This window comes from Lissotriton vulgaris, chromosome 5 (genome assembly GCF_964263255.1).
Source record: "Lissotriton vulgaris chromosome 5, aLisVul1.2, whole genome shotgun sequence".
NCBI lineage: Eukaryota > Metazoa > Chordata > Amphibia > Caudata > Salamandridae > Lissotriton > Lissotriton vulgaris.
Window position 1 is genome coordinate 1,561,941,610 of NC_141693.1, and position 24,304 is coordinate 1,561,965,913.

Below are 24,304 nucleotides of genomic sequence, written 5' to 3' on the forward strand. Positions count from 1 at the left end.
ACCAAGTCATCCGCGTACAGCAGATTGGACAGCGGAAGTTTTCCCAGTTTTGGTGCATGGCAGGGACAGTGTTGAGTTCTCCTGGCAGATCTGCAAGAAAAAAGTTGAAGAAAAACGGAGCTGGAACGCAACCCTGTTTTAACCTTTTTGTTGTCGGAATGGGTTTCTGCTCCTAGTTTGACCTTAATCCAGGTGTTTGTGTGCAGTGATATCAACTGGTCTAGGAGTCGTTTAGGTATTCTCCAGTTTTCCAGTTTCCGCCAAAGTTTGTTTCGATCGACGTGATCAAAAGCGACAGTATAGTCAATAAAACAAAGGAATAGGGGAGTTTTGTCTCTTTTGCTGCATCCATCAGCAGGGTCAGTGCCATGATGTTTGTTGTGGTTCCTTGACCCCGGCAGAATCCTGTTTGATTAATTGGAATGATGGAACTATCAGATCCCCATTATGTTAACTCCTCCAGTATGGTTCCTTCAAAATACTTAGCCTCCACGTCTATAAGGGCAATAAGCCGGTAATGATTTGGGAGTTTCCTGTTGCCCTGTTTGAAAATTGGGCTTATTACTGATCCAAACCAGGACTCTGGTGGTATCACGGTATCCTTTATATTTTTTTAAACCGGCGCTAATGCTACACTCTAAAATTCCACGTCTGATTTATATATCATTGGTGGGATACCATTTGGACCGGGGGCACCTGTTAGTCGGCGGAATAGTGAGAAGAACTTAAGTTTGGCATTATTTTACCCATACAAGGGGGTAACATGGTTCGTTTTGGATCTGATTCTTGGATAGTGGCCATTATATGACCAGTACCTGTTTTTTCCTTGTTGGTTTCTTTACTGGGCCCCTTTATCCCTACTTCTTCAAGGTTCTCCCCATTATCAGCAGCTGTGTTGTTAAAATGCTTGAAGAGGTATCTTGTCCATGCTTCCTTCGTTATATTAGAATTTAGGCCAAGATGGTCTAGATTCTTCATTCTTTTGATCATTTGCCAAAACCTTGAGCTGTTTTTCTGTTTAACTTCATGGAGAAGCTTGGCCCATAATTCGTCATTTTTTTGTTTCTTTTTCTCCCACTTCTTCCTTTTTTGTAGTTTTTTGCTTCCTGTAGGGCAATTTGTGGGTCAGGATTTGTTGGATCCTTTCGCATCTGTCTCAATGTTTGGGTTTTTAATCTGCTTTTGCGTTTTCATTTCTGGGGTGAATTGTAATTTGGTTGATGCTCCCTTTTGGTGGCTTACCCTGTTTGATGGTCCTTTCAATAATTTCTCGCCAACAGCTAGGATTACATTTTGCCATACTTCTACCGGTTTTGTCGTGAGACTTGCCACATGAGTATAAAGAGTTCTTGCCTTAAGACATATGAATCTGATGTTACTGGGACTGCACCGGAACCACTTCGATGTTAATGCCTATGAATGGGTCGGTCTCCAGAAGTGATTTAACTTTTATTGTTACTTCTTTAGGCAAGTGGTCGCTATGTTCGCTGGTCCCTATCCTAAACGCCGTTATTGTACCAAGCATATTTAAGGTTGTGAATGTATAATCCAGATTGGAAGATTGCTTTTTTGAATGGAACGTTGTGACTGGTGGGTCATCCTCCGGAAAGCACCCACTCAAGGCTCTTATGTTAAGATGTTCTGGTTGCCGTAATAAGTAATTTGAGCAGTTTGTGGGTTTCTTAATATTTCTGGAGCCCTGTCTTGTCACTTCCCATGTGGTGCTAAGTTCTTGGTCAAGGGCATCACCTGCTCCAGAGCTAATAAGATAAATATTGAAATCGCCTGCCAGCATAATATGGTTGGAATCCTCTTCATCCATTATCTTTTTCATGGCTTCTATCAATTCCTTGGCAGCTTTCCGTTTCCCTTTGGGATGGATGTAGGCGTTGATTACTATAACTTCTTGGCGTAGGCTGTTTAGCCAGAGTGTGATCTTTACCGCCTGCATGGCGCTTGGGGGTGTTATTTGAGATTCTATTGTTGTGATCTCACCTATTGTTGCTATGGAGGCCATAATCATTATGCACATCGATCGGCAACCAAAATCGGAGCATTTTATTGCCGGGATGTAACAAGATGTGTATCCTTGGAGTTCAAAGGCATTTTCCTCCCAGGTCCCTTGAAGCAGCAAAAATTAAATGATTTTAAATATTGCAAAAACTCTGGATCATCACTTTTACTAGCTAAACCATTGATGTTCCAGATACATATGTTAATTTGTCTGGTCTTGCCCAAGCATGATTAAAGTCACTCTCCCTTTGTCAATTCGTGTGGTCTGTTGTATTGATGGTGCGCTGAATTTGCCTCCAGTTTTGTGAGGTGACCGGCAGGACATGACGTGGGTCCCTTAGATCTTGTAAAAGGAAAAAAGTCTATGTATCTTGGGGGGTATACTCTTGGAGAAGTACTCGCTCCCTTTAATACTGAATTGGTGTTTTTCCGTTATGGTGTCCAGGTGGAGGGTACGAAAGGTGTGAGATAGGGTGGTTGCTTTTCAATTTCAAGTTTTATCCCCCATTGTTTAAACATATTCTCTTCTTCCGTGATTTTCTTGACTATCTCTGGGGAGTTCCAGGTTACTTGAGTTGTTTCCGAAACATTATGAATTGTATGCTGAAACTCTACCTGGAGAAAATCAGAGGATCCGATGTTTTCTAGGCTTAAGATTGAATGTAAAAGCCCCAGTATATTTCCTCTGTTCAATATGTCATCTCTGCCTCGAGACATGTATTCTGGTGTAAAAAGAATAATGATTGTGCTATCCCTGTGTTGTGCTGTAGTTTCCTTTGTTCTGGATCCCGGAGTGACCGGACTGGGGACAGTGGCTTAGGCTGCCACTTGTAGGGCAGGTTTGTTGCATACTTCGCTCCCTTTCTCTCCATAGGCCCCTGGTGGTGATTGTTGTTCCCCCCGTTGACTGTTGTGATGACCCAACATTGCTGATCCGGGTGTTGTCGTGGATTTCTGTAATATGAGTTTGTTTGGTTTTAATGGTTGTTGTTAAATCAGAGTTATGTCCAGTTTGAGTTGTTTTTACTTGAGGGAGTCCCCGCTTGCTATCACTGAGTGAAGGTTTCTGAGATGTGCCCCTGAATGGTGTGTCCAAAGCCGATGGATATCGGGGAGAGACCCTCTGAATCTTCGGGCAGAAGCGAGAGCGGAAGTTGATTAATGTTTGCGACTTTTGGACTGTGGGCGGTTGCTGTTGAGGACAAATGTGATTGCAGTTCTTTACAGGATCTTCGGACAATTAGAAGCCTTTTTCTTCTCTTCCTGTTTTCTTCCTATGAGTTTTACAAGATGTCTGGGCATTGGTTGGTACACAATCAACTGTAGTTGCACAGGCTGCTGATAAGTGATCCATGGATTCAGCTTCTGTGCTCTCTGATGATGGTAGTAGGACTTCCCTACCTGCCAGGAGCAAGTTGCTGTTTACTGCCCGTTCTGCTTTTGGTTGATCCGAAGGGCTTATTGATGGTCCAGGCAGTTCAGTATTCATTGCAGGGATCTGTAAAACAGTTGTTTTTAGATCTGCTATTAGGTCCGCTATCATAGATCGTAAGGTTAGTAACTTGTCTACAATCGGTATACAGGAGCATGATGATGGTGTTGCTTGGACCACGTAAGCCATTTCCTGACCTCTCTTTATGAGATTGAAATTGAAACTGTAAGGCTGCAGCTGAGTCTTGCACGGTATTTAAGATTGCTGTCCATATCGATTCCGGGATTGGACTTTCAGTATTATTGCTTTTCTCTAGTCTTGAGAGGTTGCTTGCTTCTATTGATGAATGAGAGTGAACTGGTTTCAGGTTGTAGAAGGCAACTAATTCCTGCGTTGCTGTAAAGGTCATATCAGAGTGAGAGTCATTGTAAGGTAACAAAGTGCGATGCACTGGGGGCATATTTGCTGTTGGGCTGTTATGTGTTGATAATTGCTCCCAGATGTCTGCTTGGGTTGTTTGGAATAGTGGTATTTGAATAGGAGAACTATTGTTTAATTGAGAGAATAAGTCTTGTGTTTTTCCGTCCCAGCTGTCCTGTACCTTAGTTGCGGCTGATCAGTGTACTTGCGTTGTTTGAATTGAATTTGTTCGGGTAGGAGAGCTATTATTCAATTGAGAAAGTGGATCTTGTGCTTTTCCATCAGGGTTGTCCAACTCCTGAGCCTTAATTTTGACGGGTGGGTCTAAACTTTCTATGTGAGGTGTGCTGGTTTGACTTGGATTTGTCTCGACTCGACTGGATGAATGAGAGTGTTTCACCAGCTCGGAGGATTTGTCCATTTGCGAGCTCAGCAAGCAGTTATTTGCAATGTTTTTTCCAGAGCAGGGCGAGCCCAGTTTGACCCTGCTTTGACTGTTTGCTCCTCTACCTGCCAAATAGATAGAGTCTCTCGCTCCTCTGATTCCTGTTGACGTTGGTGTTGCGGTTGTTTCCCCAAGAGGAAGATGACAATTAGCCCCTATGAACAGAGGTGTCTCAACTGAATTGCTGGGGAGAGGACTGCAGTCAATTTTACTTGATAAGAGTGGTGTTTGCAGCCCTTTTATGTCCCCAGTCTTGGAGTAAATAGCTGTTCCAGGGTCCTTCAGGATAGAACATTTTGTGTATATATCTTTGGCTGGTGGGTGTATATTTATTTCCTCACAGACATTCCTCCAATGGTTATGAGGTTGTTTAAGTCCTTTAACGATGTAAAAGGCGATGGTAACTGTTGTGATAACTGCGATGTCTGTGGCGCCAATGACAACTAAGGGGGCAGTTGGGAGGGCAGTGACTGTGTGCTGTTACCAAAGCCAACTGGAATCGGGGTGTTGGTTGCCACCGGGCCACGAGCTTTGCACACCAGTTGCCTCTCGCAGATGAACTTAGGGGAGTGCTCCGCCTTCGCCCAGGCGACGTGAGGATATTTGCCGTTGTTTTTACATTTTCGCTTGTGGTTGCAGTTGCAGTTGCAATTGTGCTTGAGAAGGCCTTGTTAGGTTCTTCCTTATAGGCATTGTGGGTGTCGAGGCTTTTATCTCAAGATTTAGTTGATTGCAGTGTCATTATGGGTTCAAGTTTCCTTTTTCTTGACTTTAACTTAATTTTCGGCTCAAGTAAGGGCTGCCTGACTTTACCGGATCTCATTCCTCCTTTGCTGTTTTTGTTTTATTTGATAATCTGATAATCTGCATTTTGATACGTTGATGTATGATATTCGGATGATTCCTCTGCAAACCCCCCCTGACAGGTCAGTCGCAGGGTGATTCGCTTTACCCCAGATTGACCCCCGGATCCAGTCCTTGTCTTGAGCCTGATTCTAGCTGTCTGGCTAGACTCCTACTGGGCCCTGAGTCGTGGGGGTAAACTATCAATACAATTGCTTTTACCGCTGTATAGTCCTGGCTGCATATTCCTGGCTGTAGTGCTGAAGCGTTGGGGGCAATAGTGTGCTGGCGGTGTAGGAGCCTCTACATTCTGCGTTCTTCTGTAGTTCTCGGATCCTTGTACCCCGCAGCCCCCCTGGGAGGGGAGAACAAAGGCTACAGAAACTGTGTCCGGCTGCCCTTATTTTGTATTTGTATTGAGTGCGGTGTAGAAGGCACAGAAGACACAGAAGGAGGAGGTGGTGGCAACGCTAGGCAATGTATGGTATGGTGAGGCAGTAAGCAGTAAAGCAGTGAAGCAATGCCGAAACGGGAGAGCGGGGCACACTGGGTGCAGAAGTCGCACCTGGGCATAGCACTTTGCGTCAGCACTAATACTACTGCGCTCCCCCTCCTTTTACCTCAGCCTTCAAAACGGCTACTTCTCCACTGTCTTGGCTGCTTCTGACGTGACCGCGTCTGGATCCGCGACCGAATCCGCGTTTAGCTCCCGGCTCCCAGTTCGACAACTCCTTGGCTCCTCGGTTGGCCCCTCAGTTCTGGAAGCTAAAGCTCCTGGGGGCCGGCCGCCAGCTCCTCGCCCAGCACAAAGCACACAGTACGGAGCTCCGCCTCACCTCCAACAACCGTTAGCGCCTGCGTGGGTCCAACCAGTGACTTTATAGCTAATGCATTTATTACTATTCTTCAGAGATGTCATCAGGGATGTCATTTAATATCACACAACACCTTGGGTCTAGGAACAAAGGTGAAAAATGAGCGGAAAGGAGACCAGCTAGGATGAAAATATGTTAACAGGTTAGGATAACAACCACCTCATCGGGAGAGGAGAGAACTTCGTTGTCAAAACCCATCATTCACAAGTAGTGAGTTATCATCATATGGGTCCGGCCTCCTCTCATTCGGCTACTCAGTCTAAGAAATTGACTGAGATGCCCTCAGCTGTTTTCCAAACCAAAGGATGGCTGATGACTCCACAGAGTACACCATGAAACCCATAGGCATATATTCTTGCTAAGTGAAGAGGGTTTCTAAACTAAGAATAACAAGTGCAGCGCTAAATAATACGGAAAAAGTGTGTTAAAAATGACTAAGGGAGCTCCATACCAACTTTATTCTCAGAGTACCCCTGTCATGGTTAAAAAGCAGAATGCTAACAATTGAAGGTCAGATGTTAAGCGATGAAATAGGTTGACATGTTTCGACTGAGTACCCGAATGAGAGGAGGCCGGTCCCAAATGATGATAACTCACTACTTGTGAATGATGGGTTTTGGCAATGTTCTCTCCTCTCCCGATGAGGTAGTAGTTATCCTAACCTGTTAACACATTTTCATCCTAGCTGGTCTCCTTTCCGCTCATTTTTCACCTTTGTTCCTAGACCCAAGGTGTTGTGTGGTGTATGATTGTTAATTAGGGGAATCACACCTTGCAGGTCTTTAAATTATCCCTGAGACCCTCCTTAATGTGTTGTGTTCCATGTCATTTAATATGTCACGAAGGATTTCATATGTAAGGTCGTAAGCAATGCATGACGGGTATATGAGTTATGGTTAATTTACATAAATATAACTATTGAATTCCAGTGTTTCTTAGGTTTTGTTTTGTAACCACAATGGCATTTTAAATGTGTTTGGCAGTAATTTCTGAGGTTTTAAATTTATCTTAAGGTCTTATAACTAAAGCTAAGTACAACTTCACTTTAATAATTGTTTTTTTATGTGGATTTAAGCCATTTTTAGCATACACCGTATACAACTCTTCCAGGTGCATAATATCTAATTTTCAGCCACTCCATTGCATCCAACATTGAACCCAACCTTTAGGAGGTGGCCAGCTTCTGTTGTGCCAGCGGGGCCTTCAGCTGTGCACAATGGGGTTAGCTGGCACCTCTGTCTTGTATCCAGGCCCAGCACCCAATCAGCCACAGATAGCTAACTGTGCCACAGGCAGCCAACACCCACCATGCATGGCCAACACCGCTGTGCATGTGCGCTATGTTCAACAGGGGTTGGTTGCATAGCCTGGCCACCAGCAAGGCCTTGCACCTAGCCAGCTGCGGGTGACCAAAATCTGCTGCGCGCCGCCTTCTGCCATGTGCCGGGGGTATGGCTGAAAGGACTTGTCTGCAGCCAGTCCCTTTGGTTAAAACACTGTAAGCTGCCAATCCATGTCACACACAGTCAAATATGTGCACAGTGGGGGTTAGCAGCAGGGACTGGCCTGTCGTTAGACTCTGAGTCCCACCTGCCACAGACAGCCACCCCCTTTGCGTATGGTCATGCTCCTAAATTTCTTTTTTTTTTTTATATTTATTAATTTTTTGTTCCAAGCAAAGCAGATTATATCATTACATTTCAAATATTCAGAATACAAAGCTACATGCTCTCCAAAAGATACAAGGAAATAAAACAACAAAATAAAAATACATTTCACATATTCAAAATACATAGCTACACGCTCTCCAAAAGATACAAGGAAATAGAACGACAAAATAAAAGGTACATTTCTAAGAGGAATCAGTAGATATTTATCTTAACTTGTATCACACTTATATATATATATATATATATATATATATATATATATATATATATATATATATATATATATATATATATATATATATATATATATATATATATATATTTTTTTTTTTCTTCCCTTTTCAAATCATTTCCCCGTCGATCCATTGTTGTATTGGAGTCCAGATTTTCATGCCTAGTTGTTTCCTTTTTCTTCCTTTAGTTGCATGAATAGCAAGTTCAAATTTGTACCTAGCTAATAAACGATTCCTCCACATACAAAACGACGGTGATTCCGGGCTTATCCACTCCTGAGTGATACATGCACGCAGTTCAGACATCATAATGAATATCATATATTGTTGTTCTATTTCTATAGAGTCTTTAGATATGCCAAATAATATTAAATCAGAAGAAAGGATTATTGTTTTTCCTGTAATTCTTTCAATAAATTTTTGAATTTCTGAAATTATATCGACTAATTTAGTGCAAAAATAAAACATGTGTATTGTATCTGCTCCTCTCATAGTACAACGATTACAGTTTATACCAACCGTGCCCCCCATTTCATAACTTTGGCAGGTGTGTAATAGAGATCACACATAGCCATATATTGTTGAGTTCGAGATCGCCCTGAAAACAGTATGGAGTTAGCTGCTTTAATTGATTCTTTTATCAACAGATCTTTTATTCCTAATTTCTCTTCCCATTTATGGCAAATCATACTAAGATCATCCGGGAGGTGAGTCATAAAGATATTATAGAAATATCCTATTTTTCTTTTAATAGCCAAGCTATCTATTACCAGAATCGTTTTTAATCCTTGTCGCTCATTAGTAGAGAATGAGTTTAGAAAGCTATAGATCTGTAAATATTTGAAATAGTCATGAGGAGAGAGTTTATATTTGTGCTGAAGTTCAGAAAAAGAAAGTAAAGAGGTAGAATTAGTTGAATATAGATCAGAAAGATAGCAAATACCTTTAGCGTTCCACCTCTTCATCACCTGATCTCTAAATATAGGGGGAAAGCAGTGTGGTGAATTTAATGGAGTGTATCTTATGATCTTTGTAATCCCAACCAGTTTTTTTATGATTCGCCATGCTTTATATGCAGCCACTATAATCTTAAATTTTGGTTTTTTATAATAACTTGGTTCTATTATTTTTAAGAGATGATAGTTAACTTCAGTGCCTAATACTAATTCATATATTGATGGAGAATGTGCTAATGATATCGGCGTTTTTTTACCAGCAATCAGAGGAGATATGTATTGTAAAACAGCTGCTAGATAATAAAATAGAAAGTATGGGACAGCCCAGCCTCCTCTATCTCTCGGAATGATCATCTTCTTATAAGCTCTCCTGATACCTCTGTATCCCCACAGGAATCTTCCTGACATTTTTTCGAGTTCCTTAAAAAAAACTAACGGGAATTCCAACAGAATTGTTCTAAATAGATATATAAATTTTGGGAGAATCAGCATCTTTAACACATTATTTCTACCGTGAAGGGATAAGTGTAGATGATCTAATCTTTCCAAGGTTAAGTTGGCTTTCTTCAGGATCGGGGTATAGTTTAGGGTAGGAATTTTCAAAATTGGTGTAGTTAATTTATTCCCTAGATAGACTGCTTCAGAAACTATATTATTAATGGGCGGAGGGTTTTGACCTATGAAAAGAATTTGTGTTTTAGACAAATTTAATTTGTATCCTGAGAAGGAGACAAAAATTGATGCTAATTCTTCAATCCTAGAGAAAGCCCTTTCAGTATCCTTGGTAACTACTACTAGATCATCTGCGTAGGCAAGAGCTCTATAGGTGATGCCGCCTAACTGTACCGGTGATATATTCTCATCTTGATTTAATTGATTGAGAAAAATATCAATATAGATGACGAAAAGGAGAGGGGAAGATGGGCATCCCTGACGTGTTCCTCGTTGGATAGGAAAAAGAGCGGATTTAGTGGTTCCAATTTTTACAGCTGAGATCGGATTTTTATATAAAGTTTTAATTGCAGTTATTATTCCTGGACCAAAGCCCTTCATAGACAGCAGATCCCATAAATAAGGCCATGCCACTCTATCGAATGCTTTTTCAGCATCCAATAGGGTGATCCCTATTGCTGTATTAGAGGCCTTCGCCCAGTCCATCATGGCAATAATTCTCCGTACGTGGTCTGCTGTATCTCTATTTGGGATAAACCCGTGTTGCCATCGGGATACTATTAAAGATATTATTTTTGACAATCGTGTAGCTAATATTTCAGAATATACCTTACTATCGGCATGTATTAATGATATTGGTCTGTAGGATGCAGGATTAGTTGGGTCCTTATTCTTTTTTTAGAAAAGTCATAATTACTGATTGGGCCCAAGATTCCGGTGGTAAGCCTCTCTGTGCCTCAAGAAAGGTAGTAAGCATATCTTGTCTTATGTTATTCCTAAAGATCTTATAGAATTCTAATGGAATATGGTCAGGTCCAGTTGCTTTGCCTATTGCTAATGAGATTAATGCATTTTCTATTTCTTCCCAAGTTATTTCTAATTCTAAAAGTGCTTTTTGATCATTAGAAAGAGATGGTAAGATATTTGCCCTGGCAAAGTTCATACATACTTCTAACGAGTAAGAGTCATTATCATGTTTATATAGCTTAAGATAGAATTGGCGAAAAACTTCCAGAATTGATTCAGGTTTATAATGTAACTGGCCTGTTTCATCCTGTATTAAATTGATAGTATTGAATGCTTCTTTTTGCCTGGCTCTCTTTGCAAGAATTTTCCCTGCATTTTCACCCATCTCATATAATTGAGATCTAAAAGTTGCCATCTGTTGTGCTGCCTTAGATGCAAAGGATTCGTAGCAGCAGGCTTTATGAATCGGTAAATTTGTTTCGATATCAGATATTGGTTGCTTTTGTGTAATTGATGTTATTAATTTCTTTTCCCAGAATAATACATTTTTGTACCCTTGTTCGACTTTTTCACGTACAATTTTTTGTTTCTTAATAACATACGATAATGACTCACCCCTTATCCCTGATTTAAAGGTATCCCAGACTATCTGAGCTGAAGCCGTTCCTCTGTTAATATCAAAGAATTCTTTTATCCATTTTGCCATTACATCTAAATATTCAGAGTCAAGTAATAGTTTACGATCAAAAGTCCAAGGCCTTACTTGAGATATTGATATATTAGTTTTAATGTCGATCAATATTGGGTTGTGGTCCGAAATTATACGTGGAAATAAGTCGAATTTGGTATCGTAGATAAGTGCTTTCTTAATGAAAAAATAATCCAAACGCACAAACTTTTTATGGGGACAAGAAAAAAATGTGAACCCAGGTGATGGTAATTTTTTTTCATAAACTACATCAACTATACCGTGATCCAAAGTCAATGAGCGTAAAGCCTTAAATGATTTCTTTTTGGGCCCTTGATAACAGAAAGTATCACACACATTCATGTTAGAATCTAAATGAAGATTAAAATCCCCACATAATATTAGCGATGGAGCCCAGTTGGCTAATTCTAAGTTCAGAAAGTCCAATATGGATGGATCATCTAAATTTGGAGCATATACAGCACACACAGTCCAGACTTTATTACTAATTCTGAATTCTGTAATTGCCCATCTACCATATTGATCTGCTTTATGCCGGATCAGAGTGCCCAAGCCTCTTCTAAATAGGATTGCAACTCCTTTTGTTGTTGTCCCTTGAGATGTACAGACAGCTAAGTTCATACCCAAATCTTTATATAAATGTCTATCATTCCACGTAATATGTGATTCTTAAATACAAAGAATATCAAGTTTCAAGGACTGTATAATTTGTGCAGCAATCCCCCTTTTTTTTATTATTCAGCCCACAGATATTCCATGAGCAAATTCGTAATTTCTCCATTTAAATAAGATTTGTTTTTCTCCCCTCTTTCTTCTTTTTTTTTTTTTTTGTTTTCCCCCTAGTGTAGAATCGAAGATGACTCAAGTAAATCAGTACACTCAAACAATACATCTTATATATCAGCATATCATAGAGATTTAAAGTCCACATGAGAACAAAAAGAAATTTCTCAGATACCAAATCAGAAGTCTTTCTGCTTTTGCTTACAACCCCATTTTTCCCCCCCACCCTCCCCGGAATGCTCCTAAATTTCTTGTGCGGCCACACCTGCGAATGGTCGTTGGCCTACTGTAGCAGTAGTGGGATGAATTCTTTTTTCCCCTCATTTTACGACTGACGCATTCTGTATTGGATTTGCAAAATCTGAGGCCCGGATAGGTCTATGGCTCCCCAGGTGGGGTCAGGGTAAGCAAATTCTGTGATGAAAATTATGCATTTTTTACATATTTATTTTGTGGTTGGTTGGTTACCCTTGTGACTGCCTAAATGGACTTTGACCTCAGAGACGTTGACCTCAGAGTAGGCTCAATATACCCCTTTATGCCATTATTCTTTTTTCAACATGTTGCTTGGTGCATTGTGCTGGGTAATGATGGCTTCAACAGAAATTTCTCGGTGATGACCAGTTGTTCAGATTGCATTGGATTTGCAAATTCGGTGGCAGGATCATGAATCATTAAAGCAAGATGGGTGAAAAAGCTCCCTGATCCAATAGTGTGCCTTTAATGTTTCGAACTGGAATTATGAATTTTCTGATGATTTATGCATTAACAGAGGATGCACAAGTTACAGTCCAGAATTATGTAAAATGTATCTATTTTTGCCCAGAATGTTCTGTGTATTCAAGAGCAAAACATACTATGGGAGCCAAAATAGGAAAAGTCACTTTTGGACCCACCCTTTCTTTGTCCTTTTGCTTGATGGATCTGCATGAAACTTGCCATGAAGAACTTAAAGTTGATGTCCATATCTACTTTTCTGTTTGGAAAGTTTACATGCAGATTCATTGAATAGTGCAAAAGTTATTAAGAAATGCCTTTTCAATGCAAACTGTGACCTAACCATAACTACAATCACTTTTTCCACCTCTGAGATATATATATATATATATTTTCAGAAAAATGAAAGATTACAGGAACATTATAGTTAAGCTCAGATTTCACTCATACAAACCATTGAAATTCAGCAGTTATAGTTACTTGAGCTAACTATAACTTAAGCCCCAGCAATGTTCCCGCTAAGCAAAAGCAAACACTGCCGGGACATAGCAGGAGCCAGCCCTGTGGTGGTGATCCTCAGGGCCATATATGACTCCAGGAGCGGGTTCAAACGGCCCCCCTCTTTAGTTATGTGCAGGCCGGATCCACGCAGGTGGTGGGCGTCACAGTGCTTATATGGTTTAAAAATCTGGTTTTGGCCCTAGGGAAGTGGTAGTACCTGGTGGCAGGGGGTCCGTGCAACACCCCCCCTCACTATTATTACATTAGCCCCGGGAAGGTGGCAGTCACCGTGGCCCCCTGCACTATTTTTGTATTAGTCCCAGGGAGGTGGTGGTCCCAGGGGATTGAAACTGCCAAGAAGGGGGGTGTGGGCAACCCCCCCATTAATTCATTAAAGCCCTGAGGCGGTGGTGATTCCCCAGGGCTCATTTGAGCCCATGGAGAGGTGTCCGCACAGCCCCTCTCCATTACTTAAAATAAAGCCCCAGGGAGGTCACTGGGGCTCAGGAGAGGGGTTCCATTCGCCCCCTCCTTTTCTAATAAAATGCCCTCTGGACCTTGCCCACCGAGGGGCCCTTTTTTAAACAAGCACATCTCGTTATTAGCAAAGGCTTCATGATTGGACATATACAAATGTGGGTTTTGTTTAATTCCTTGACAACTACTGAATGGATTTACACCAAATAACTGAAAGCATGATCTGTGGGACAAAATCTACCATTCTGCCAAATTCACTGCCATCTTGTGCAGTTGTTCGGGTTGCTGCCTTGTTCAAAACTCCTATGGGAATTAAAATGGGAAATACACTTTTTATTACCCCCCCCTTTTTCTTAGCCTCCGCTTGATGGATCACCCCAAAACTTGCCATGTGCAACTAGAATCCCTGGCACAGACTTTTTTGGGGGAAAATTTCGTGAAGATTCATCAAATGACGCGAAAGATATAGGCAAGTCAAGAAATGTATATGGAAACATGGTCCTAACTATATCTGCCTACTGGTAACAAAAAGGTATATATACATACATTCACTAATAAACTAAAGGTTACAGGGATCGTATAGTTTGGTGCATATTTTACACCCACAAATCCACAGAAATTCTGAAGTTACAGTTATAGTTATCTCAAGTAACGTGCCCTAAGGTAACTTTAACTTATGCCCCCACCATGCTCATCAATAGTTTCAATGCAAATGTTGCAGTGATATTATCAACGATGCAATTAAATATGTCATGAGTGATGTAATATGCGGGGTAATTAGCAGTGCATACTGAGGATGCGTGCTGGAGTAACCTTAGGGCATGAGCTATAGTTACTTTAGATAACTACAACTGCTGAATTTCTATGGTTTTGTGTGTGCAAAATCTGAATCTAACTATAAGCCTTTGTTTTTTTAATGAACTTCTAAGGTTTTAACATTTTATTTCCTAACCATAATGTCCCTGTAACCTTTGGTTTTTTCAGTGAATTTCTATTTTTTAATGCTATTTCCTAACTATAATGTTCCAGTGACCGTTGTATTTTTCAGTGAATTTCTTTGGGCCATATGTATCAAGCCTTTTGTGATTCGCAAAGGCCGAAATTCGAAGAATTTCGGCCTTTTGCGAATCGCAAACGGCCTTTTTGCATGTTTTGAGATGTATGAAACATTCCCAAAATAAGGAATTGCAAACTTGTGCGATTCCTTATTTTGCCATAGCATTTAGGGAATCGCAATTTGGCGATTCCTTAAATGCTATGTATGTAGCATTTTTGGCTAGCAAATTTTAGTTAAGGAATCGCAAATTACCACCAACTTGTAGTTGGTGGTAATTTGCGATTTCTTGTACATATGCACAATTGTGCATTTGTGAAGGTGGCATATGACGCACATACATGCCCATTGGGCATGTATGTGCGCCATATGCACACACATGTAATTTACAAGGGTGCAGCAGGGTGTCCTTGAGACACCCCTGCACCCTTGCAAAAATTCTCAAATTGCGATTAGCAATTTGCGAATTCGCAATTTGAGAATTATTTGGAAATCATTCCTATGGGCCTCCTGGCCCATAGGAATGCATTGGAAAATATTCCTTAATTGCGAATTCGCAAAATGCGAATTCGCAATTAAGGAAGCTTAAGGAATCGCAAATTAAATGCGATTTTGTTCATACATACCATTTTGCATTTCCCAAATAGCGATTCCTTAAAATTTGCTATTTAGAAAATGCAAAATAGTTTGATGATACACATGCCCCTTTGTTCTTTAATGCTATTTCCTACCTATAATGTCCCTGTAACCTGGGTGTGTGAGTGGGTATGTGAGTGTGTAAGTAGGTATGTGAGTATGTGATAGATATGTCAGTTTATGTGTGATTGGCTGTGTGGGTCTTTGAGTGGGTGTGTGAGTGGTTGTGTGGGTCTGTGAGTGGGTGTGTGAGTGGCTGTATGGGTGTGTATGAGTGGGTGTGTGAGTGCTTCCGTCAGTCTGTGAGTGGGTGTGTGAGTGGTTCTGTGGGTCTCTGAGTGGGTATGTCAGTGGCTGTATGAGTCTGTAAAAGCATGTGTGAGTAGTTTTCTTGGACTCTGAATGGGTGTGTACCTGGCTGTATGGCTGTGTGAATGGTTTTCTGCATCTCTGAGTGGATGTGTGAGTAGATGTATGGGTGTGTGAGCAGGTGTGTGTTTGAATGGGTGTGTAAGTGGGTGTGTGAGTAGATGTGTGAGTGTGTGTGTGTGGCTGGCTGTGTAGCTCTGTGAGTTGTTGTGTGAGTGTTTCATGGTTTTCTGAGTGTGTGCTTGTGACTGTACAGGTGTGTGAGTGGGTATGAGAGTGGTTGCATGGATATGAACATGGATGTGTGAGTGCCTGTATCTGTGTGGTGGGTCTCTGAGTGGGTGTGTGAGTGGCTGTATGGGTGAGTGAGTAGTGTTTTGGGCCTCTGAGAAGGTATGTGAGTGGCTGCATGGATATGTGAATGATTGTGTGGGTGTGTCAGTAAGTTTTTGAGTAAGTGTTTGAGTGGGTATGAGTAGGTGCATCTTTAACTAGGACCCGGATCCGTCATGGATATTCATGGTGCGGGCTGCAATGAGTGGATACTCGCACACCCCCAAACATTTTTGGGGACAATTTTGTGCCCATAAGGGGTCCCTCATAGACCCCTCCATCAGTCCCATGGGGTCATGACACTTGTATCCTGACCCTTTACATTCTATTTTCTCCCCCCTTTTCTGTCAGGTTTCAGCCAGCCAATCACGGCATTGCTTTTGGTGCATGGGTCCGCAGACCCATTACAATTGATCAGTGTTTCTAGATATATATACATCTTTTTTCTTTAATAGCTCCAAAACTAATTAACAGATCTACACCAAATTACAAAAAGCACTCTTTCTAGACCAAGATCTACCTCTCTACCAAATTTGGTGTAATTCCATTCAGTGGTTCGGGCTGTAGTTGTGTCTAAAAACCCTGAAGAAAATTACATGAGGAAAATGCGTTTTGGGATCCACACTTTTTCTTGGCCCCCACTTGACAAATCACCCCAAAACTTTCCAGACAGCAGCTGAAGTGACTGGCACACTAGATTTGCACATTTCATGAAGATTTGTCAAACAGTAGCATAGTTATTAGCAAAACAAAACATTTTTTTCCTATGGAAACTAGGTCCTAACTATAACTACCTACTTGGGACTTTCAGTATATATATGTAGTAATGTATCTTTGAATAGAGAGACAGATTGTTAATACAACATAACATCAACTTTCCGTAGATAAGATGCTTGACAAATGAGAAACACATTGTCATCATATATTCATATTTCAATAGTGTACGGACCGGCCAAAGAGACATAGATGTGTAGCTATATATATATATATATTCACCTTTCATTATTACTGTCTTCAAATGCTTGGGGGGTGCTGGACTCACGGAAACATCTTTAAAAACAGAATAGAAGAAATTAGAACAGACACCAATGATACATCATTGATAAATACCAGTTTATGTAGAAATTTGAAAGGAGAAGGATGAAAACATTGGACCTTCTGAGGTATTGAGTTGATGTCATAGGAACAAAGCATCTTTAAGTATCTCTTTAACAAAAATAGGTTTCAATTTCAGTCCACCATTTTGGGATGTAGGATGATCTGGGATAATGTATTTGTAATATTATGACACATCAAATGTGTGCCGATTACTGATTAAAACAATGCCATCCTCTGGTATATCATCCTATTCGGGCCTCAACCTAAAAACCATGATAGAAACCTTGTTTGGCCTCCCAAACACAAGAAACATCAAGCAATACATCTCAGAACCAATCGGAAAGAAACATATTCATTGTAATGGAGACTATAGCAGACTCTTTCCCATATTTATGGACTTTTGTGACCTTATTATAATGCCTGTCCATCACACATGTCAAACAGAGACAACAAAAGAGATAGTTCAAGGACCGTCCAAATGGGTTAAGTCAACCAGACCCTGGCCTTCTCTTAAAGCTCCAATCCCACTGTCTGCTTCCAACCCACATACTGAGCTGCACATTACAATGCAATGCCGATGGCAGATGAAACCCTGATAACACACAACGCAAAACCCTATGCCATATACACTGTGGCAGTCATAAGACCATACAAACAGAAAATAAACAACTCCAAATAAGGAAAATTATGGTGAAAAACCCTACATCAAAAAGAAAAGCTACTGTCACCATTCTCCTAAACCACATCTCCTCATCTAAAACCACCAACCATTAATCGACCATCAATAAAGCCTCAAACAGAATAGGACTTCCTTGAGACTGTCTAATATTTCATCAGCCCGACTCTGGATCACACAATCTCACATTTCACTCACTACTGTAATGCCATCAACAAATTCTTCATCATCAAAGTCAACAAATTTGCTAATCTAATTCAGGAAGGATCTCAAGACATGGCTCTTTGACTGAACCCCTGTGCCCAGATGGATCATTGCCCCCAACCACCAGTGCCTTGAGACCCTTACGGGTGAGTAGCCTTGCTAAATTAACCCCTAATTGATAGATTGAACAAAATCCACTAAGATATTGGCAACAATAGACTGCTGATCTCTGTACCGCCATCTCTTTTCTCAACTCACCAATTTACCCTTACAGACCTCTAAAACACCCTGAACTCCCTTAGACTCATAGACAACCTAATTCTCTCTTTAATCATCAAGTCATCATCCTCTACTCGTATAAGGAAATGCCTCCCTTGCAACAAGTGCAAAAACAACAAGATGATTGAAGAAATGCTTGGATTAATCTCATGCACTGGCAAATATTTGGGCCATTTTACAGACACTAGTTTCCACCCACTGTGCCACTCCAGACCTTATGCAGATCAGTCTTGCTCCTGCGCCAAAAGGAACACTGCATCCCCAACTGTCAGAACCAGGTCCTCTCCAGATGGGAACACATGCAATCCCAGACCAGCTTTGACCTACTTAGGTATTGTCAGTGAGGTATACCTTGAGTCCTGTGGCACAGTGAGCATGTGACCCATGTCTAGGCTTACCCATCGTACTTAGGGCATCTTCTGTAATAACAATCACATGATAGAAGGAATGATTGAAATAATCTCAGCCACTGGCGATCGCTTGGAGCAGCAATCCAGACACTCATTTTCCGGCCACTGTTTCACTCTAGATAGAGACCTACTTTATAAAAATAGTCTTGGTCCTGCTCCAATAGGAACAGTTTAGCCTGGACTGCCAGGACCCCTCTAGATGAGAACATAAGCAAGCCTAGACAAATTACACCTAAGACAGACTGTTGAACCTTGCACTTTTTGCAGTTATCCCCAAACTTTTTTTTTTTTTTTTTTTTGGAAAACCTTTATTGGTAATTCAAAGTACACCGCTATTCACCCGTACATCCCGGAGGCTAGGCAGCATTATAAAAGCAGCATGAAGGTGTGCACAAAACAGTAAAAGGAGCAGTCAGGTTTAATTTTATATCATAGAAGTGAACCTAAGGAACAAGGTAAGAACCTAAAAGGAACAAGAATAAGAAAGGAAGAGGGGGAGGGGGGGGGGGGGAAAGGGAGAAAGGTGGCAAGGCGAAAGAGAATAGAAGAGCGGTAAAGCATATATCCAGGGGGACGTGTGGGAACTTCAGCACCGTGAAAGAAACACATCAATAAGAGCATACAGTTGTGGGGGGGGGAAAGAAACAGGATTATATCACGTGAAACATGGGTGGAGGGAATAGCTAAGGTGATAGGCGAACCTCCAGCCGAACCACCTCCGGGGGCACACAAATATCGCCTCTATACTCATTCCAGGCTCCCCAGACCATCCCCCACATCCTGGGCTTACCCCGGGCTAAGTAGACAGTTTTCTCCCGGATCATGCACCAGTCCATGTTGGTTTTCCAAAGACTCACAGAGGGGGGGGGTCGGAGCACCCCATTTCTGAGCAATGTCCCTCTTGGCCACCATGTTCCCCAGCGTAACCCAGTGGGTTTGAGCATTGTTGTAGTCAGTCGGACCCCACACATTCAACAAGCAGCGTCTAGCTTCCGCAGGCAGATCAACACCAGTCACATCACGCATAACCGCATGCACCCGTTCCCAATAGGAGGCAATGACCTGGCATTCCCAAATGGTATGCATAAAAGTGGCCAGCGCACCACATCCTCTCCTACAAAGGCCATCCCGGGAAAGCCCCATATGAATCAACCTGGGGCCAGTGACGTACACCCTGTGAAGCACTTTCAGCTGAACCAAACGCAGTCTGGCCGAAATTGCAACTTCCTTGGGGGAGGACACCGCAGACTGCCAGTCCTCATCATCCATCTCAATGCCATCATTCATCCACTGATCATGCACTTTCATCAGCAGGTTCATCCGAACATTGATTAGTTTTTTGTAAGTCAGGGAAATGGCGCTGTCCGGCATATGGCCGTCCAGCACCCTGTCCTCCAGCGGGGACGATTCGGGAACTGTTTCACCAACAGGCAGGGTGGACGTAAGGGCATGCCTCAACTGCGCATACCTAAAGTACTCCGTGGCCCCCAGTTGGAATTCGGCCTGTAGTGCCTCAAACGATTTAATTTCCCCTCTGGCCATCACATCCTCCACCTTGGAAATGCCGATGAGATCCCACCGATCAAACCCTTTTGAGTGCCACAACCTCCCCAGCAAGTCAGAGTCGTAAAGGGGAGTAGCCATGGTGAGCCTACCTTTCCACCCCAGTGCCTTCGTAACGGCCCTCCATAGGTGCACCGCCAGAGATCCAGAGTACAACGCTCTGTAGTACATCCCGTTGTTCATGAGCCAGCGATCCATGGCGTACCCTGGGCTTACCGCCGGACCATAAAAGCCATGATTAAGAGCCGCCAATTGGTAGGCCCAGTAGTACCGGCGGACATCGGGCAGGGCAATACCCCCGTCGTACCACAGAATGGTCAACTTAACTACGGCAATATGCGGCCTACCGTCCCACAAAAGGGTACGCTGCAAACCTTCAATCTCCCTGAAGTATGTGGAAGGAACTGGGTCCTGCGTGTTTTGAAGCGCATACAAGAATCTCGGCAGGGACATCATTTTAAACAACGCCGCTCGGCCCAACAGGGACAGCGGCAATCTTTTCCAACCCTCCACGTCACGCCGAAGGCGCGCTAGAGGAGGAAGCAAGTTGTTAGCGTAACGTGCCCGGGCATCCGTTGAAATATAGATACCCAGGTACTTAAAACCCTGCTGCGAGACCTGTATCGCGCAGCCCCTAGGGAGACGTGGAGTGTCTCCGCGAAGCACATATAGGTAGGACTTGGACCAGTTAATAACCAGGCCCGAGTATCCACCAAAGGTACCCAGTGCGTCGAACACAACAATCAATGACCGGCAGGGGGAGGTAAGGTAAAGCAGAATATCGTCCGCGTACAGCGAAACGCGGTCTTCAAATCCCGGCGACCACCGGATCCCACAAATATCAGGGTGAGTACGGATCCAGGCAGCAAGCGGCTCAAGCGCAAGGGCAAAGAGGAGCGGTGATAATGGACAGCCCTGTCTAGTACCCCTGCGCAAGGCAAAGGAAGCAGACATGCGGCCATTGACCGTTATGTTGGCCAACGGGGAAGAATAGAGAAGCCGGACCCAACTGACGAAGTCAGGGCCGAACCCAAACTTAGACAGCACCGCCCAGAGGTAGTTCCACTCAAGAGAATCAAAGGCCATCGTCGCGTCCAGTGAAGCCAGGACAGTTGGCTCGCAGAGCATGTGCGCCCGCGCCATGACAGCGTGAAGCCTTCTAAGATTAAGGGCAGTATTGCGGTGAGGTATGAAGCCCGACTGGTCCGGATGGACCAAGTCTGCAATCACCCCCACGAGCCGATTGGCCAGCAACTTAGCCAGGATCTTGGGCTCGGCATTCAGCAAAGAAATAGGGCGGTACGATCTACAAAGGTCTCTAGGCTTCCCCTCCTTATGGATGACCACAATGGTGGCCAGGCGTTGGTCCAATGGAAGTTCACCAACTTCCCGGGCTTCCAAGAACATACTCCTCAGGGGCACTGCGATGGTATCCGCTTTGATCTTGTATAGCTCCACCGGGAGACCATTGGGACCAGGGGCTTTACCGGAACGCAGGGACCGTATTGCTATCGCCACCTCATCAGCCGTAATGCCCCGGTCCATGTCGTCACACTCGGTATCCGACAGGCAAGGAAGCTTAACCCTCTCCAAAAAAGAGGCCGAGTCCGATTCAGTCAGGTCGGAGACTGAGGTGTAAACCATCTCAAAGTAGTCAGCAAAGGCTGAGGCAATAGCGTTGGGATCAGTAACAACCAGTCCGTCGTCGCCCAAAATCTCAGGTACCACACGGGAAGCGAACTCTTTCTTATCTAACCAGGCAAGGAGCTTGCCCGCCTTGTCCCCGGCATCGTAAATCCACCCTTGCTGTTCCCTGCCCATCGCCTTGGCAGCATCAGTGGCAGTGGCTCTATACTCCGACTGCTTCAGGGAGAGAGCGTGTAACAGTTCGGTTGTTGGTCCCAGCGCCAACTGGGAGTTCAAATCTGAAATATCCGACTCCAACCGCACCATGTCTTCATCCCTTTGCCTGCGCACCTCGGCTATTAAGGAGAAGGCCTCTCCTCTCAGGACAGTCTTAAAGGCCTCCCAGAGGGAAAGGGCCGACATTACCATACCTGTGTTCTCAGTGAAGTACAGGTCGATAGCTTTAGCAAGGAGGTCTCGGGTCCTGGGGTTGCGGAAGTACCAAGGATTGACCGGCGCCACCCTAGTCACCGCCGCAATACCAAAGTCAAAGGATACCTAAACTGGAGAGTGATCCGATATACCTCTGGCCATAAGGCGAGCCCTAGAGACGGTCGATGCCTGAACCGCCGGAGTCAAAATGTAATCAATTCTAGAAAGGCTGCCGTGTGCACCCGAGTGAAAAGTGTACTGCCGCTGAGCAGGGTGGATAAGCCGCCAACAGTCGATAAGGCCCATAGTGCTCATGAAGTCCGGGAGCCATGATTGTGCACAGCGCAGATCTCTGGACGGAAAACGGTCACGGGTACCCGAAACCACAGAGTTAAAATCCCCACCCAGTATTAGCAAACCCTCCGGGAGGCCCAAAATGGCGCCTCCGAGATCTTGAAAGGTAGTCGTCTGCAAGCCCGGGGGGACATAAACCGAAACCAAAACCTCACCACAGCCACATAGCGGCCCCTATCATCAACAACTCTGGACTCCACCTCCAGGGGAAGAGACATGCGCACCATTATCCCAACCCCCCGGGATCCCGAAGAGAACCCGGAATGGGCCACCATCTTGAACCCCTTTCTGTTCAGGGCCTGGCAAGTATTGCCGACGAGATGAGTCTCTTGCAGGAGGATAACATCGGGCACACAACGTTTAAACATTTGTAACACAACACCACGTTTAATACGATCCCCCAACCCATTCACGTTCCAGCTAAGAACATTTAAAGTCTTACCCCCCATCGTCACAGACGCCCCGTCCCAACCCCCCGCCCCCAGAAAGCAGCCACTGCGGCGTTGAAATCAAAACAATAAGAGCCTCGCCATGAGAAAGGAAAGAGAGAAAAAGCAAAAGAAGAACACACAAACCAACCACCCCAACCCTGCACCCCTGCATTAGACTAAAAGCCCCCCCAACTAGCAGTGTGCCTGTCGCCCCAAATAAACTAACCTACAAAAAGCCCCCAGAGGAGAAAGGAGACACCCTATCACCCCCCGTTACCCTTCAAAGTTGAGAAAACAGGAGAAATAGAAAAAGAAAACAGAAGTCAGTGAATGATGGCATCCGCAGAGCCCTCCGCAGAAAGAAGACCAACGCGCTAAAGTTTATTCCTGGGAACCTGGACCGCCCGACGCCTCTTCCGACAGATCCTCAGGAGTGGTCCGACGCTGAGGCAAAGTGTCCAGCCAGTCCCCAGCAGCATCCGGCAAGTCAAAGAACAGCGTCCGAGCACCATGCTCTATTCGAAGTTTCGCTGGATAAAGCATGGAGTATCTCAGCCCCATCTCTCTCAGTCTCCGTTTGACTCCCAGGAAACTTTGTCGGCGCTTCTGTACAGCCTGGGTGAAGTCGGGGAAGAAATTCACGTCCGCATTCTGAAATTTCAGCGGACCGCCACTTCTCGACGCTTGTAGGATCGCGTCTCGGTCTCTGTAGTTAAAAAGTCTGGCAATGATAGGGCGCGGGGACGCACCCGACTTCGGCTGGCCACCAGGCAGTCTATGAGCTCTCTCCACCGAGAAGAACTTACTCAGGCCTCCGGGCGCCAAGTGCTTCACCACCAGTTCCTCCACAAACAAATCGGCAGCGTCCTCCTCCACACCCTCCGGCACACCTATAATGCGGACGTTCTGGCGTCGTGCCCGTCCTTCAAAATCATCAAGCCGGCGGGCAAGCCTCAAATTAGCGGCCTTCAAGTCCCGGACCTCGGTCTGCACATCAGACATATCAGTAGTCAGACTCGACGTGTTGATGTCGAGCGACTTAACCCTGTCATTCGTCTTCCCGAGGTCGGCTCTGATGAGGTTGAGCTCGATCGTGAGGGTATCAACCTTGTGCGACATCACTTCATGTTGTTTGTGCATTTCGGCCTTCACGCCCGCAATGGCTCCCATCACGTCCCGGAGGGTGGGTTCCGCATCTTCCGGGGACACATTCCGAAGCGAGTCTTTGGTACGGCCCGAGGCACCTGGCGAACCTTTGGAGAGAGAGAATCGTTCAGGAATGGTGGGCTGGGAGAGGGAGGGTTTCCTGCTGACCCTCGGAGGCTTCCCCTTGTCTTGGTCCCCTC

At 43.9% G+C, this 24,304-nt stretch overlaps 1 protein-coding gene across 1 annotated transcript in view; it reads right to left on the minus strand.

The window, feature by feature from the left end:
• The window catches only part of LOC147715158 (X-linked retinitis pigmentosa GTPase regulator-interacting protein 1-like), a 306,245-nt gene that overhangs the window by 272,025 nt on the left and 9,916 nt on the right, over nucleotides 1-24,304 (minus strand). The window contains exon 2 of the mRNA XM_086920416.1: nucleotides 16,882-16,935. Within this exon, the coding sequence (XP_086776542.1) occupies nucleotides 16,882-16,935 (54 nt within the window). The remainder of the gene's footprint in view (nucleotides 1-16,881; nucleotides 16,936-24,304) is intronic.